Raw genomic sequence first — 17,644 nt, 5'->3', positions numbered from 1 at the left:
ACATCCCCAGTGGGAGGTGTGCGGGAGGCAGCTGATGGATGTTTCTCTCTCATCGATGTTTCTAGCTCTCTATCCCTCTCCCTTCCTCTCTGTAAAATATCAATAAAATATATTTTTTTAAAAAAAGTTTAAAAAAAAAATTAAATGTATACAAAGCAATTCAGTATTTTCTTACTATTGAATATCTTGGGGAGACCCTGGTTAATAAGATTACAGAGGTTTCAGGGGTACAAATCTACAGCATCATCTGTATATTGTGTTGTGTGTTCAGCACCCCAAGTCAAGTCTCCTTCCATCACCATGGATCCCCCCCTTTTCCCTCGGCTCTCTCCTCCCACCCCCTCTCCCTCTCAATAGCAACACTGTCTATACCAGCCGTGGGCAAACTACGGCCCGCGGGCCGGATCCGGCTGTTCTATCCGGTTCTCTTGCTCTCCCCTCCGCTCCTTTACTTTGAATTTATATTAGTTCACACACACACTCCATCCATGCTTTGGTTCCGGCCCTCCGGTCCAGTTGAAGAACCCATGGTGGCCCTCGAGTCAAAAAGTTTGCCCACCCCTGGTCTATACTGAAGTGCCAAAGAGTCCTACAGAATTTTTTTAAAAAATCATGAAAATCATCTAATCGGAGCCAAACACACAAACGTTTTGATTAAAAGCGTATTCCTCTTTGCCGGGCGTGTTCGGTGTTTTGCCAGCTACGTTTTCAATCAATGACAGGCGAACAACGATGGATTTGGGGTCCACGCAGAATGCCATGGACGGGTTTGAGTGCTTCCCCTTTGCAAGCTCTGACCCCTCATCCACAGTCGTCTTTCAATCAACATTTCGTTTTAAATGCCTTCATTCCGGCACCCAACAGGCCACCAGGAGGCATGCCAAGGCTTCCTTCGAGCGACGACTGCGGACCAGGGACTTCGTTATCGCCCGCAGCTGAGCCAGAGGGACATAAAAACGGGGTTCCGCTCACCGGAGTCGCGTTCAAGCCTCCCGATGGGAAGAGTCAAGGAAAAGGCAGCTCGTTCGCTCGGTCCCTCCGTTTCTCCAGAGACGGCTCTGAAAACCCCTCCTCTTACGCCCTGGAAAGGTGTCCCGGGTGCGTGGCGGAGAAACGTGATGGACAGGGTAACAGAGGACGAAGACACGTCCTCCGGGCGAGGAACGGACTCGGGGTCACTTATCTCTCCCGGCCACACCCAGAGCCCGAAGTCCGCGGTGACACGTCACCCAGATCCGGCCCCGACGCCCCCGAGGGGTCATCCTTCCTGAAGTTGTGAATGACTCATCCCTGGGGCTCAGCATCAGCTCGAGCACTGGACTGGCTCCCGAAGGAAGGGTGTCCTTCGACGACGGTCAACACGGGGGCTCTGTCCCCGACACGAAGACGGCGCTATCGGTCCCGACACATCCCATCCCTCCCCCGCTCTGCGATCCGTGCCAACGGAGGGGCATGAACTACGCGTTTTAGGAGTTTGGTTAGGAGAACCAAGTCCTATCGGGAAATAAGCTCCGTTTAAAAGCCAGTGAAAGGAAGACGTTTCTTGCTTTTTAGTTCTTCGTGACCTATTGGATCCGGAAGCTTCAAGGGTGGCGACAGTCCCATTTGGGGGCTAGATTATCCGAGGTTCTGCCTGGCTGGCGACCAGGCTAGGAAGCCACACTGCTTTTCCTTCCTTTTAAAGGTATTTTTATGGATGTCAGAGAGGAAGGGAGAGGGAGAGAGAGAGAGAGAGAAACATCCATGAGGAGAGAGAATCATGGATCGGCGGCCTCCTGCACGCCCCACAACGGGGGATGGAGCCCACAACCCGGGCCTGTGCCCTGACGGGGAATCGAACCATGACCTCCTGGTTCCTAGGTCGACGCTCAACCACTGAGCCACGCTGGCGGAACCACATGCTTTTCTAGTATCTTCCAGCTGCTTCTTTCATCATCCCTGCTGCTCCCCGTGAAGTTCAGAGAGGAACAAATAGACCGAGGAACGGTGTAAGAGAAGAAAAAAATACCACCACCGCCACCATGCCTTTCCATCTTGGTCAAGTGGCATGTGACTATCTATCCGCAACCTATGGAACTGACAGAGCCCCAAGTGCTGACGAATGCGAGGAAAAGTCCCTGGGAATTCCGGTTCCCCGCGCTCTGCGATTGTAGAGTCAGCACAGGTGGGAACCATGGCGAGAGACGAGAAATCCACGGGAGAAACCTGACAACGAAGGCGGGGGACAGTGAACGTGGTCGTGGGGCGGTGAACGTGGTCGTGGGGCGGTGAACGTGGTCGTGGGCGGTGAACGTGGTCATGGGGCAGTGAACGTGGTCATGGGGCGGTGAACGTGGTCATGGGGCGGTGAACGTGGTCATGGGGCGGTGAACGTGGTCATGGGGCGGTGAACGTGGTCGTGGGCGGTGAACGTGGTCGTGGGCGGTGAACGTGGTCATGGGGTAGTGAACGTGGTCATGGGGTAGTGAACGTGGTCATGGGATGGTGAACGTGGTCATGGGTGGTGAACGTGGTCATGGGTGGTGAACGTGGTCATGGGGTGGTGAACGTGGTCATGGGGTAGTGAACGTGGTCATGGGATAATGCCACCTGGAACTTCCGGTCCCAGGCCCCCAGGTCGAATGTCACAGATGCTAACAACAATAGCAAACATCCATAGGACGCTGACCACGTGCCGGCCCTATTCCGAGAACCTGATACACTCACATCTATTCTCAGTGTTCCCCCCGACGGACCAGGGCCCTGTGGCAAAGGCAGACCAGTTGCCCAAGATCACACACCTAGCAAGCGGCCACGCCAGGACGCCAGCCCAGGCAGGCACGCCCGGTGACCTTTCTTCCCGACTGCCTTTCCACATGCAAAGCGTCCACACGCCCACCCTGAGGAGACCCTGAGTCACAACACCTGACTGGAAACGTGTTATCCGAACGACACGACCGAGAGGGAGCCTTTGGAATGGACGGCCGGACAAGCACGAGACGAGAGGAGAACTTTCCTGTCTTAGACGTTCCCGCCGGTGAACCTCCAGCCGGACCTGCCAACGAAACACCACGGGACCACCCCCGTGGTGACCTTGAACCAGGAGGTCACCGTTCCGTTCCCGGTCAAGGGCACATGCCCACGTTGCGGTCTCGATCCCCAGGAGGAGGCGTGCCGGAGGCGGCCGACCCGTGATTCTCTGTCCCCTGGTCTTATCGCCACACCCCAGTCCCTCTCCCTGAGCACTGAATGGAAGAAACACACATGGCACAGCACCCCGGGAAGGAGAACTAGCAGGGACCGCGTTGGCTGACATCATTAATTGTTCCGGGCTCAGGGGAGAATTAAAAATCTAGCCCTGGCCGGTTTGGCTCAGTGGATAGAGCGTCGGCCTGGGAACAGAGGGGTCCTGGGTTCGGTTCTGGTCAAGGGCACAGGCCCTGGTTGTGGGCTCGATCCCCAGTGGGGGGCTGGCGGGAGGCAGCTGATCGGTGATTCTCTCTCCTCATTGATGATTCTCTCTCTCCCTCTTCCTTCCTCTCTGAAATCCATAAAAATATATTTTAAAATAAAAATAAAAATAAAAAATCTAAAATTCCTAGCATCCCCCTCCCTGAGAGGTCTCGATGGCTTGACCAAACAAGGCGGGACGTGCGCTCGGATATATATCTTCGCAAAGAAGGGGGCCTGGGCCGCCCCTGTTCCCTCCCTCGCCAACTGTTCAGTTCCTGATCTCCAGAAAGATGCTCCGAGCTTCGGGCTTCCGATTCAGTGCCCACCCAGCCGACCCCAGCGAGAGACACATCACGGATCCTCAAGATGCAGATGGAGAGGTTCACATCCCCCGGATTCCCCCTTCCAGTCCCACGCACCCTGTGAAACCTCCATCTTCAACGGCCCGTTTTCCAGGGCATCGCAGAGATTTGTTTCCGCGGGTGCCCTGCATGGCATTAATGAGAGGAGGAGCGAAAGCATATGCCGGGATGGCTGGGGGCCTCTCTGACAAAGGCAGACATCACAGTTTATTAACGCGATTCCAGCACACACACACGCACGCACGCACGGCATATTGCTCGCCGGGCGTATCCCAGCAGGGACGTGTGCCCACACGCCAGGCTCTGGAACGGACGTGCTTATCGGCTTTGGGAGGGAGATGTGTACCAACGGAACGTGGGTCCGAACAGGAGCCCACGATGAGAGAGATCTGCTTTGGAGAGAGGCATCTCGCTCCCCCCGGCCCCCGCCCCCGGCTACCGGCCACGGAGGTCCACCCTCGTTAGCATCTGACTGACAGCGTGATGGGGAGGCCCTGTCAGAGGCCAGCCGATCCGCTGGTGCCGAGACAAGACGCGCAGCCCCGGCTGACTGGTTCGAGGGGGGTCCGAGGGACCATCACACAGGCGGATGACAGCTCTGCACGCCCGACCGCCTGGAGACGCGGCGACGTGACTTTTGACAGCGACGTTCCCGGCTCTGGTCGCAGAGCGGCAAGAAGTCAAGGGATGTACGCGTGTACGGTCATGATGGATCCTCTGCTCTGATGTTCCGCAAGCTCCGCCGAGGGGCACCCCCGGCGGGGACCTGCCTGTCTATTGCATGGATGACACCCACGTTCTCCTCCAGGATTTCCAGGACGCCGCCCTCCACCCTCCCGCCCCCCGCCCGCCCCCAACCGTGTATACATGACAACGGATGGATGTATCAACAGAATAAACACAGAGGTGCGATGTCCCAGTGCATGAAACTCAAAACGCATAAAAAACATAATAATGGGTCCCAGCAAAACACCACACTTGTAATACGGGGGGAAAGGGAGGGGGGACAAATTAAAATTTCATTTTAATTTAAATATCTTTTTACTGATTTCAGAGAGGAAGGGAGAGAGAGAAACATCCACGATGAGAGAGAATCATGGATCGGAGCGGCCTCCTGCACGCCCCACACCGGGAATCGAGCCCACAACCCGGGCATGTGCCCTGACCGGGAATCGAACCGTGACCTCCTGGTTCCTAGGTCGATGCTCAACCGCTGAGCCAGGCCTGCCGGGCCATAATGACACTCTTAATATTTCTGCTAACGTATCTCAAAACTAGTTTTCTTACGTTCAAGTTCATCCCTATACAGATGATGAAAAAGTACCATTTTAACTACAAACAGTATGTAAAGAAAAGAGAGCATCGAGTAACTGAATTCTCTAAACTGCGCATCAGTGCTAAAACCCCCAGCAAGCTGTAAGGCGGACAAGCGTGATTAGAATAGAATTATGAACGTCCAAGAGTGAAAACGCAAACACAGTTCCACAAACGACAATAAAACAGTGAATGTACATACGCCTTAACTTATGGGTGTTCTTTCAAGAATTAAAATTCCGGCCGTAGATTTTTACGAGCGCAGCGATCCCTTGCATTAAGATGAAGTACAGCCCTAGCGGGTTTGGCTCGCTGGATAGAGTGTTGGCCTGCGGACTGAAGGGTCCCGGGTTCGATTCCCGGTCAAGGGCACATGCCCGGATGGCGTGCTCGATCCCCAGTAGGAGGCGTGTAGGAGGCAGCCGATCCGTGATCCTCTCTCCTCACTGATGTTTCTGTCTCTCTCTCTCGCTCTCTCTTCCTCTCTGAAATCAATAAAAATATATTTAAAACAAAAACATTAAAAACAAAAAAAGATGAAGGACATTCTAGTCTTTATGGCATAGAAAAAAATATAAGCTTTACACCAAGTCAGTTCACAGACACTTTTAACTACTCTTTCCTCGGATGTCTCTGAGGTTTCATTAAATTCTTTCTAAAAACAGTTCCTCCCCAATTGATGTACGGTCCTGGTCTTTGACCGTAAGTGTTACCGTGTGTAGGATTCGTGGCAGATCTAGACATGAATTTTCAAGACAGACCCAGGTGAAGGGGCTATCCCCGCAGAAGACGGGCAGCAGACCCTGACCGTGAACTTGACCTGTGTGTCTGTGATCAGCCCTTCGCCCCAGAGAGAGAGCCAAGGCAAAGCGGGGGAACTTAGAGACGACACTGCCGTCGAGCTTTCACGAACGAACGGCCATGAACCACTGGCACGGAGTTTAGTGCCTCGCACATGGGAAACAGCTCCCCGAGCAATACCAAGCCTTTATTAAAATAATTTATTTTTTTTAATTCAAATGAAGTTAAAGGGCAGGTGTCTTTACTCCCAACTGCATCATCTACCAGAGGTCCTCAAACTTTTTAAACAGGGGGCCAGTTCCCTGTCCCTCAGACCGTTGGAGGGCCGGACTATAGTTTTAAAAAAAAAACGATGAACAAATTCCTATGCGCACTGCGGGCCCGGGACGCGTCGGCTGCTAAGCAAGACAGGCAGCGGCCCCCGGCGGGCCGGATCCATGTCCTCGGCGGGCCGCATGTGGCCCGGGGGCCGTAGTTTGAGGACCCCTGATTCTAGTCCATTCGAAAATTATAGCTGACAATCATGGAAGAATCACCGGGTCTTATGTAGATAGAATTCTTAGCACTTCACCTGTATGTATATGTATGTAGACGCAGGTGTGTATATGTATATGTGTGTGTGTATGTGTGTGCGTAGGTATGTGTATGGATGTATATGTGTGTGTACATGTTCAAAAAAGGATGAAGATGAAGAGAAGAGGGAGAGGAACGTAGACTCGTTTTTACCTCAGTGGTAAATTTTAAAAAAATGGCAGAAAAGCAAATTTATACAGTTTGAGACTGAATTTCTCGCTATCGCTTTAAGAACAGGCAAGCAATCACCTTTGTCGCCGCCTAGTACACCCTCCCCGCTTCCTCCTTTACGCGCACGTGGTGTGTCTTTCAAGATGTAAAATAATACATATCTTCAATTTTGTTTGAAAAAGCGAGCCTGTCGATACTGCAATTCAAAATCTCCAACCTGTGTTTTTTCGATGGTAGCGTCAGGGGAACAACCCAAAGTTAGAACCAGAAAACCCAGGATCACGTGACCTGCCTGAGGCCTATGGGTGGGCACGTAACCTCTCTGATTAACACCTCTCTCGCCATCCAATACGAAACAGACCTCCTAGAGCAGCCGTGGGCAAACGATGGCCCGCGGGCCGGGTCCGGCTGTTCTATCCGGTTCTCTTGCTCTCCCCTCCGCTCCTTTACTTTGAATTTATATTAGTTCACACACACACTCCATCCATGCTTTTGTTCCGGCCCTCCGGTCCAGTTGAAGAACCCATGGTGGCCCTCGAGTCAAAAAGTTTGCCCACTTGCCCTGACCAGTGTGGCCCAGTGGATAGAGCGTTGGCCTGTGGACTGAAGGGTCCCGGGTTCGATTCCGGTCAAGGGCATGTACCTTGGTTGCGGGCACATCCCCAGTAGGGAGTGTGCAGGAGGCAGCTGATGGATGTTTCTCTCTCATCGATGTTTCTGACTCTCTGTCCCTCTCCCTTCCTCTCTGTAAAAAATCAATAAAATATATTAAAAAAAAAAAAAAAGTTTGCCCACCCCTGTCCTAGAGAGATCCTGAAACTCCCCCTACTCGGAAATACCAGACTTCACAGTTTTTTGTTTCTACTTCAGAACAAAACATGTGTAATGTGACCTTATTTTTACCAGCTACCCACATGCTTAAGGCAGCAAACCCATGCCATCTTACATAACGGGTTTCCCTAAGTATCGCACCGATCACGCTAAACGCTCAGTGGATAATTAAAATTTTTAAGTCAATCGAAAATATTAAAAATTGCAGTATCGAAAGCAGAAAGAAAAAAAACCAGAAAACGGGAAAGGTAGCGAAAGACGGGTGACTCTTTTTCTATGGCCCGAAGACACTCCTATTCTCACCGCCTTCACCACGGCGATCAAGAGCCTCCATAGCCCATCTCAGTGAGCGGCAGGCAACGTGTGATTAATAAAAAAAATAAAAAAAAAAATAAAAAATGCTGCTTTGACTTTTAAGTTATTATCCGTCTGAAGAGCCCCCTCCAAGTCACAACTCCTATAGAACCTTCTACCCAACCAGCGCTTGGCAACAAAGCGGCATCCATCTATCGCCAGGTTGGGAGAGCGGCTATTCTCCGGGGGCCCTGGGTCCCTTTCAGGGGAAGCGCCCCGGGAACAAGCCACAAGTGAATAATCACCATCTCATAATAGCTCTTCAGAATTCTTTCTATGGCAGGAGGCAGTCAAATGAACTCGGGAGAGTTAAAAAGAAAAACGGAGGGGGAGGAGGGGAAAACACACACACACACACACACACACACACACAACTCTCATCTCCTGGATCCGAAAGAAATAATTAACCCGACTTCATGCATCGCGGGCCGCCTTCCATCAGGCAGACTTTTGTCCTTCAAGAGCCGCGGGACAGGCACTTAGCAGCAACGGGCCGTGGATATTGTCTCCCGGGACACGGGGACCCGGTCTGAGTCCGCAGAGGCGCGCGGCCTCTTTGTGACGCTGGGGGTGGGATGCGGGGGGCCCTTTGTGATGTGCGCGGACGCGGTTGCCTAGGAGACGGGGGGGGGGTACTCACCGTGCTGAGCTTGCTGGAGGTGACGAGGATGCGCCGCTCGTGCAGCATGCTGGCGTACAGCTGCAGCATGTTGCCCACGTCCACCGCCACGAAGTACTCCGTGAGGTTCCGCTGCGTGCGAGAGAAACCAGCGTGCACGTCACGGCGCGTGACGATGACCACGGAACACGTCTTACCCAGTGAATGGTCTTTTTTTTATATATATACACGGAGTGGCCAGATCAGGGGTCCTCAAACGACAGCCCGCGGGCCACAGGCGGCCCGCCGAGGACATGGATCCGGCCCGCCGGGGGCCGCTGCCTGTCCTGCTTAGCTGCCGACGCGTCCCGGGCCCGCAGTGTGCATAGGAATTTGTTCATAGTGTTTTTTTTTTAAACTATAGTCCGGCCCTCCCACGGTCTGAGGGACAGGGAACTGGCCCCCTGTTTAAAAAGTTTGAGGACCCCTGGGCCAGATGATGATGATCTCTGAACGCATAATAATCTGGCCACTCAGTGTACATCCTATATAATAAAAGGCTAACATGCAAATTGTCCCCTCGACCAGGAGTTCGACCAGCAGGCAGGTCGGCCAACCGCCCATGTCCCCTCCCCCTGGCCAGCCCCCACCCATGCACGAATTCATACACCGGGCCTCTAATATATATATATATATATATATATATATATATATATATATATATATAGCCAAAACCGGTTTGGCTCAGTGGATAGAGCGTCGGCCTGCGGACGGAAGGGTCCCGGGTTCGATTCCAGTCAAGGGCACATACATTGGTTGCGGGCACATCCCCAGTGGGAGGTGTGCAGGAGGCAGCTGATCGATGTTTCTCTCTCATCGATGTTTCTAGCTCTCTATCCCTCTCCCTTCCTCTCTGTAAAATATCAATAAAATATATTTAAAATATATATATATATATATATATATATATATATATATATATATATGCATACACACACACATACACACACACTGAGTGGCCAGATTATTATGCGTTCAGAGATCATAATAATCTGGCCACTCCGTGTATATATATTTATTTTCATTGACTTTTTTAGAGAGAGAGTAAGGGAGAGGGAGATAGAAACATGTTTGAGAGACAAGCATCATCTATTGGCTGCCTCCTGCACACCCCCTACTGGGGATCGAGCCCAAAACCCAGGCATGTGCCCTGACCAGGGTGGCTCATGGGTTGATGCTCAACCACTGAGCCATACCAGCTGGGCACGTACCCAGGTTGCAAGTTCAATTCAGGGTCCCAGTCAGGGTGTGTGCGGGAGGCAACCAATCAATGTGTCTCTCTCACATAGATGTTTCTCTCCCACTCCCTTTCCCTCTCCCTCTCCCTTTCTCTCAACCAATCAATGTGTCTCTCTCACATAGATGTTTCTCTCTCTCCCTCTCCCTCTCCCTCTCCCAGTCCCTTCCCCTCTCCCTCTTCCTTTCTCTCAACCAATCAATGTGTCTCTCTCACATAGATGTTTCTCTCCCTTGCTCTCTCCCCCTTCCCTCCCTCCCACCCTCTCTTCCACTCTCTCTAAAAACCAATGGGGGAAAAATATCCTCTGGTGAGGATTAACAAAAAATAAATAAAATAAAATCTCTGAAGGGAAGGGTCCAGGGTCATATAAGTCAAGGCATGGTCGGTCAGCTGCCTGGAGGACATAGCAGGGGGCCCAGATTAGAGGGAGCAGCACGTGGGCTTCAGGCCTGGGAGGTGCCCTGAGCATCGGGGTGGCCCATCTCAGGCCCACATTCAGAGCAGCGAGCGGAGACTTTCCCAGGAGCCCTCTGGACGCGTCTGCACTGGCAGCACCGTCCACGGACCGTCTGGGTTTGACACGAGAGGATTCACAACTGATTTCTTGGGCGTATTCACGCGCCCCACGCGTGCGTTCGGAAACACACTCAGGAGCTTTGAACACATGTTTGGAAGAGGAGTGGCGTTCCGAGGAAATGATAGATATTCCTGGAAGTACTGTTTCCCCTGTTGATGTTTCCCTCCCGTGCGATCGAACTGCTTCTACCAGTTCATTTTATCTTCCCAAGGGGAGCAGACCAAAAATCACGCGGGGAAAATGCTCCCGTTCCTCACTGCATCCAAAGGCATCGTTGCCACAGACGCTTAGCCGCGTACACTTCTCTACGCGATAGTAACCGGGAATAAATATTAACGCGCTGAGAATGTTTCTAGTGGGGCTACCAACCGACTGGGACATCAAATGCAAAACTTCGCCATTTTTTATAATTCCTTGTTAATACCCCCTCGGGCCTTACAAAGGATGCTATCGCCTAAGTGGGAATCCAGAACTCAGGCACGGGACACCTAAGCGCTGAACAGAGATAGAAGCAGGGATCTGAAATACTCCGGTCAGTTCACTGAAGTAACTATTTGTGTGAAAATATTTCCCACTGCTGTAGCCGTTCCCCACCCATACAAGCCCTCTCCGGAGAAACATTCCCTCCCTGGTCCTCACTGACATATACACCGAGTGGCCAGATGATGATGATCTCTGAACGCATAATAATCTGGCCACTCAGTGTGTGTGAGTGTGTGTGTGTGTGTGTGTGTGTCTATATATATATATATATATATATATATATATATATATATATATATATATATACACTAGAGGCCCAATGCACAAAGATTCATGCGAGAATGGGCCTTCCTTTCCCCTGGCTACTGGCACCGCCTTCGCGCCAGCCGGAGCCGCCTTTCCGCCTTCCCACGCTGCCCAGTGGCCCAGAGCAGCTGGGGTGGTGCGGAACACTCCTGGCCGCTCAGCGCCTGCCTATGCAAATTAACCGCCATCTTTGTCGGGTTAATTTGCATACTCACTCCTGATTGGCTGGTGGGTGTCGTGAAGGTATGGTCAATTTGCATCTTACTCTTTTATTAGTGTAGATATTAGAAGCCTGGTGCATGAATTCGTGCATGGGTGGTGTCCGGCCAGCCTGGCCAGGGGGAGGGGACATGGGCGGTTGGCCGGCCTGCCTGCTGGTCGAACTCCTGGTCGAGGGGACAATTTGCATACTAGCCTTTTATTCTATATGATATACACTGAGTGGCCAGATTATTATGCGTTCAGAGCTCATCATCATCTGGCCACTCCGTGTATGATCCCCTGAACTATCTCAATAGATGGAAAGAGTTATGGTTCTCATACCATTTTCCTGACTACACCCTGATATTCAGAAGGGGGTAAAGTAGCAGGAACATAAAAAAAGAGAGAGAGATAACCACATTACTCCTCTTTACACAGGAATCCTTAAACAGTGAGACCAAAAGAAATAAAACCCATACAGTGACTAAATAAAAAACATAAGACGCAGAAAACTTACACTCTCGGGGATGGTTGGGAGTCCGGTTACGTCGGGGGCGATGAAGTAGGAGTGCTAACGGATGGAAGGAAGCACACGAGGAAAGGAGAATCACAATTGGACAGGATCGCATACAACGTGGAGTAAAAAGAAGAAAAAAATAGAGCAACTGAGTTTATAAATACCGAGGACCAGGGCTCAGGATTTGTTGAATTTGAGAGATTATTTAAATGAGGTTTAAAGGAGATTCAACAATCACTTTCTCATATAAAGAATTAAGTGTTGCCCTAACCGGTGTGGCTCAGTGGATAGAGCGTCGGCCCGCGGACTGAAGGGTCCCAGGTTTGATTCCGGTCAAGGGCATGTACCTTGGTTGCAGGCACATCCCCGGTAGGGGGTGTGCAGGAGGCAGCCGATCGATGTTTCTCTCTCATCGATGTTTCTAACTCTCTATCCCTCTCCCTTCCTCTCTGTAAAAAATCAATAAAATATATATTTTTTTAAAAAAGAATTAAGTGTTGGTTGAAAATATTCAATTTTAAAATTAAAATGGAAGTCCTAAAAACAGTTTAAGACAAAAAGCCTATTACTGTTAAGATATATATCTCTTCATTGTTGTATATACTTATTTATATTTATATATTTAAAAACACATTTAGTTTAGGGAGACTGCCTAAATAAGGCTTGCTTACCCAAAAAGATACCAAAATCTAAGATTTTCCTATGGACAGTCACAACAGATTTGGACATATCCGTCACTACACGATTTAGGAGGCCGCCATAAAACAAGTTTTAAGTCTTTAAAGACTTCTTAAAAATACACGGACTCATTTCCAAATGTTGTGGCCTTCACGCAATCCCCTCAACAAACACGAATCAGCTTCGATATTGAAAGCAACAGGACAGCTCACAGATGGATGTGGATAAAAAAAAAAAGCACACCGTTTGTATGCCTGCCCGCTCCCACCCCCACATTTCCCACCCAGAATCAGCGTGCCAGTGAATCACCAGAATTGTTTTATTTTCTGTTCATATCCATCTCCAAAACCACTTTACTATCTGAATCACACAGGGGGGGACATATTTACTACTGTTTTAGGATTAAAGATGGGGGGGGCGGGGGGAGGGCTATTCGAGCCAATATTGGCTAGTTCCCACAGGCCATTCGTAATTTTCCAGGGTAGGAGAACAAGAGGAGAGAAATCGCAAGGTCTCCAGGGACCCTGTGACCAAAAAAAAAAAAAAAAAAAAAAAAAGGTGGCAGAATTCTCAGTCCCAAAATGCGCTTTGACATCACTGCTTCTGACAACGGAGAAGATGCGTGGATTCGGTCTCTCTTCCCCACTTGGACTTGGAGGGGATTTTTTCCAGGGGACTGAATTCCACACAGCTGGGCTTTCAAAGAGCGTATAAACAGAAAATAGAGCCCACGTGATCCATTTCCTTCTGAGGGACCCACGCCCCGCTTCCCAAAGACGGGAGCGAATCTGAAAGGCACAGCGAAAGCAGTCCAGTGTTTTGCCCGATTGGAGAGTGATTTTTGAGAAGCCGGTGCCCCGGGAACTCACCGGTGCTAGGGATGGCTGATCTCTCAGAACTTGCTCACTGGCAATAAATAGCTCTTGGTTCTTACGACAGGTGAGAGAGGAAAAAAAAAAATGAATATTTTACTTTCACGGGGGACGTTGGGCCCACGCCTGGCTGGTGTCTCTGAGCCGAACCCACCTAGCCACACTGCCCACTGAAAATATCTGAAGAGCACGGAAGATAAATGGGATTTTGAGTGCGGGTCTGCTCGGGGTATGTTAGGGTGATCGGAAAGGGCGTATTTTCAGTCTCTCCTGAGAGTGGAGAAGGCTGTGGGTAGGTAAAGATTCTGAAAGACGGCTTCCAAATCACCATTTACATGGGACATGACACGTTCACAGCCTCGCTGCGATATTCTAGCGGTCGTCACGTCAAATCGTGGGGAAATCTGGAACATGGAGACTGTACGAAATAGGAGACGGTAAGAAAATCAGAGTGCTTCCGCACACATTTTTCTAATGGAAATTCTGGAAACAAAACAGAAATGTCTTTCCATTTGAGGGAGGAACAAAATTCCTAGTTTTATACTAGAACCGCTACCAGTGGTTAAAAATAAGTGATTTAGCCCTGGCCGGTGTGGCTCCGTGGATAGAGCGTTGGCCTGCGGACTGAAGGGTCCCCGGTTCGATTCCGGTCAAGGGCATGTACCTTGGTCGCGGGCACATCCCCAGTAGGAGGTGTGCAGGAGGCAGCTGATCGATGTTTCTCTCTCATCGATGTTTCTAGCTCTCTATCCCTCTCCCTTCCTCTCTGTAAAAAATCAATAAAATATATATATTTTTTTTTAAAAAAAGATACACATCCCACGTGTTAGGTCGGGATCGTGAAAGCAGGCCCAGAGGTCTCCCTGTGATGTTTGTTCTAGCACTGACGTCTTCCTGGGAGTGGAGCGACCGTAGGATCAAGTTTCTTAAAGGCGCGTGTGCTCTTAACGGAGACACGTCTGTAACTCCTCCCGCAGATCAATCACCTGCCTGTGTACTCACCAGGCTCAGGTTGACAGGGCTGTTGGCCTTGGGGACTGGGTGGTTATAGAGCGCTGTGAGCGTTGCATTCAGATCCTTTTCCTACAGTCAACGAAGAGGTAAATTCTGTAAGTCAAGGGCATATTTTTTTTTTTTAAATATACTTTATTGATTTTTTACAGAGAGGAAGGGAGAGGGACAGAGAGTTAGAAACATCGATGAGAGAGAAACATCGATCAGCTGCCTCCTGCACACCTCCTACTGGGGATGTGCCTGCAACCAAGGTACGTGCCTTGACCGGAATCGAACCTGGGACCTTTCAGTCCACAGGCCGACGCTCTATCCACTGAGCCACACCGGTTTCGGCAGTCAAGGGCATATGAAGCAACTATGATTTGAAACGGTTTGATCAAGTCAGGCACCGTGCCTTCTCATGTCGGACTGGCTCTCTACAACGGATTTCCACAGAAATGTTCCGAATACCTAAAATTCCAATATTTCAACCTAATAAATCTGGAAAAGATATTCCTACGGCTTTATCCAGAAAGAATAACAGCAATCCTTATCTTTGGTATAAATATATATCTGGCAACATTTATTTATTTATTATATGATCTGAAAATTCTTTTTTATTTTATTTTTTTTATTGTTTGAAGTATTACAAATAGTAGTACATATGTCTCCTTTTTTTTTTTTCCCCATTGACCTCCCCCCCCCCCGGCCTCCCCTCCCCCCCAGTACATGCCTTTACCTGCCCCCCCCCATGGCAACATTTAATTCTTATAAAATATACTGGTATCTAAGGGAAGAAATGATTGAAAGCATTAAATCCAAGAACAAGGGAACTGTATAAAAACAGCAATAACAATTCACCAGATACTGAAAGCTTCCACCTCCTATTTTAATTTTAAAATCTCAATCCTAATTTTTAAGGAATAAGTATAACTTAAGGTATCATACTAAGATCCAACACAGAGGTTACCCTAAATATTTCTTTTCTAAGTAGCAACTGGTCACCACTCGACCCACAAAAAAAATAAATAAAATGGAATTAAATAAATTATATAACAGATCTACCTCCTATATTTTTATAATTAAAATGTATCTCAATGTGCACACTTACTTTTTCTGAATTACTCATGCAAATCCAGTAATAAATATAGGAAGGTAGCTTTTTAAATACATATTTTCATTCTCTCTTAAAATGTTTAGGTTGGGAGAATAAATGAAAGGAAAGGCAATTCTTTAAGGAAAGTAACAACTAATTTGAAGGGATTTGGACATGAGACACATGATTTCTCGAACATGGCCATGTTCTTTAACTTGGTCATCAAATTTCATTCCGATCGCTATGCACGTATGCAAAAGCGTGCACTCCGAACTGCCTATCTGAAATTCTCTTTGGAATGACCTAAAAAGAAGACAATAAAGACTTTATCCCTTTACCATTTCAACAATGAAATGTGCCACAGAATATTCTGGATGATATCGATGCTCTGAATAAAGTTCCTATGGCTACACGAATTTTGTAAAAATCCAGCTTTTAAAAATCCTTTGTACTTGCCCGCTGTAGGTTGGGTAAGGATAACTTGAATGATAAAATCTAAATATCAGTCTAAATAACCCATGGGACTCGATTAAAAATAAAAATAATTAAAATTAAAGATTTCCTTCTGGTTATTAATACCATGAACTTATAATATTTTTCCTCTAACAAAGGACACAAGTGTAGTCTTATGTCCTCTCTTCTCAGAACACCAAAATTATACGGATCACACAATTCTTCAAAACATTAAATATTGCCAAAACCGGTGTGGCTCAGTGGATAGAGCACCGGCCTGCGGACTCAAGGGTCCCAGGTTCGATTCCGGCCAAGGGCATGTACCTTGGTTGCGGGCACATCCCCAGTAGGAGGTGTGCAGGAGGCAGCTGATGGATGTTTCTCTCCCATCGATGTTCTAACTCACTCTCCCTCTCCCTTCCTCTCTGTAAAAAATCAATAAAATATATTTTTAAAAAAATTATAAAAAAACAACAACATTAAATATGAATCACCGTATTACTCAGCAGTTCTACTTCTGAATATATTCTCAAAAGAGCTGAAGGCAGGGACTCAAACATACATTTGCACACCCATGCACATAGCAGCATTGCTCACCAGAGCCAAAAGGTGAAAAAAAACCCACGTGATCACCTACAGATGAACGGACAAGCAAAATGTGGTCTGTGCCTACAGTGGGATGTTATCCAGTATGAAAAGGAAAGCAACTCTGTCCAGCCAGCGTGGCTCCGTGGCTGAGCGTCGACCTATGAACCAGGAGGTCACGTTCCATTCCCAGTCAGGGCACATGCCCGGGTTAAGGGCTCGATCCCTAGAAGGAGGCAGCCGATCCATGATTCTCCCTCATCATTGATGTTTTCTATCTCTCCCTCTCCCTTCCTCTCTAAAATCAGTAAAAATATATTTTCTTAAAAAAGGAAAGAGCCCTAGCCGGTGTGGCTCAGTGGATAGAGCGTCGGCCTGCGGACGCAAGGGTCCCGGGTTCGATTCCGGTCAAGGGCATGGACCTTGGTGGCGGGCACATCCCCAGTAGGGGGTGTGCAGGAGGCAGCTGATCGATGTTTCTCTCTCATCGATGTTTCTATCCCTTCCTCTCTGTAAAATATCAATAAAATATATTTTAAAAAGGAAAGAAATTCGGACATAGGCTAAACATTGGATGAACCATGAAAACATGATTAGTGACATAAGCCAGGCACAGAAGCACAAAGATTGTATGATTCCAGTCATAGGAAGCACATAGTCCTATGTGGCCCATGGGAGCCACGCGTGTCACAGTGGGGTGTGGGCAGTGGATCCCGGGGAGGAAGGGTGGCGTGTGGGTAGTGGGACCCCTGGCGTGTCCCAGTGGGGTGTGGGCAGTGGGAGACAGGAACACAATGGATGCTGCCAGGGATGTGGGGGAGGGGAAGTGGGAAGTGATTGCTTCACGGCACCTAGTGTCCGTTGGGAAGATAAAAAAGTTTTATTTTTATTTTTTTTAAATATATTTTACTGATTTTTTTACAGAGAGGAAGGGAGAGGGATCGAGTGTTAGAAACATCGATGAGAGAGAAACATCCATCAGCTGCCTCCTGCACACCTCCCACTGGGGATGTGTCCGCCACCAAGGCACATGCCCTTGACCGGAATCGAACCTGGGACCCTTCAGTCCGCAGGCCGACGCTCTATCCACAGAGCCAAACCGGTTTCGGCTCTCTCTCTTTTTTTAAAATATATTTTTATTGATTTC

At 48.9% G+C, this 17,644-nt stretch overlaps 1 protein-coding gene across 2 annotated transcripts in view; it reads right to left on the bottom strand.

Moving 5' to 3' along the window:
* The window catches only part of DENND1B (DENN domain containing 1B), a 112,212-nt gene that overhangs the window by 53,363 nt on the left and 41,205 nt on the right, over window positions 1–17,644 (bottom strand). The window contains exons 7-10 of one of the 2 annotated variants that reach the window (XM_080651118.1): window positions 14,373–14,453; window positions 13,368–13,427; window positions 11,821–11,874; window positions 8,479–8,589 (exon numbers count right to left, since the gene is read on the bottom strand). In XM_080651118.1, the coding sequence (XP_080507244.1) occupies window positions 8,479–8,589; window positions 11,821–11,874; window positions 13,368–13,427; window positions 14,373–14,453 (306 nt within the window). The remainder of the gene's footprint in view (window positions 1–8,478; window positions 8,590–11,820; window positions 11,875–13,367; window positions 13,428–14,372; window positions 14,454–17,644) is intronic. The other variant, XM_080651117.1, reaches the window with a different exon arrangement.

This window comes from Plecotus auritus (genome assembly GCF_963455305.1).
Source record: "Plecotus auritus genome assembly, chromosome: 14".
In the NCBI taxonomy this organism is placed as follows: domain Eukaryota; kingdom Metazoa; phylum Chordata; class Mammalia; order Chiroptera; family Vespertilionidae; genus Plecotus; species Plecotus auritus.
Note: the sequence above shows the minus strand (reverse complement) of the source record. Positions and strands in the feature narration are given on the sequence as shown.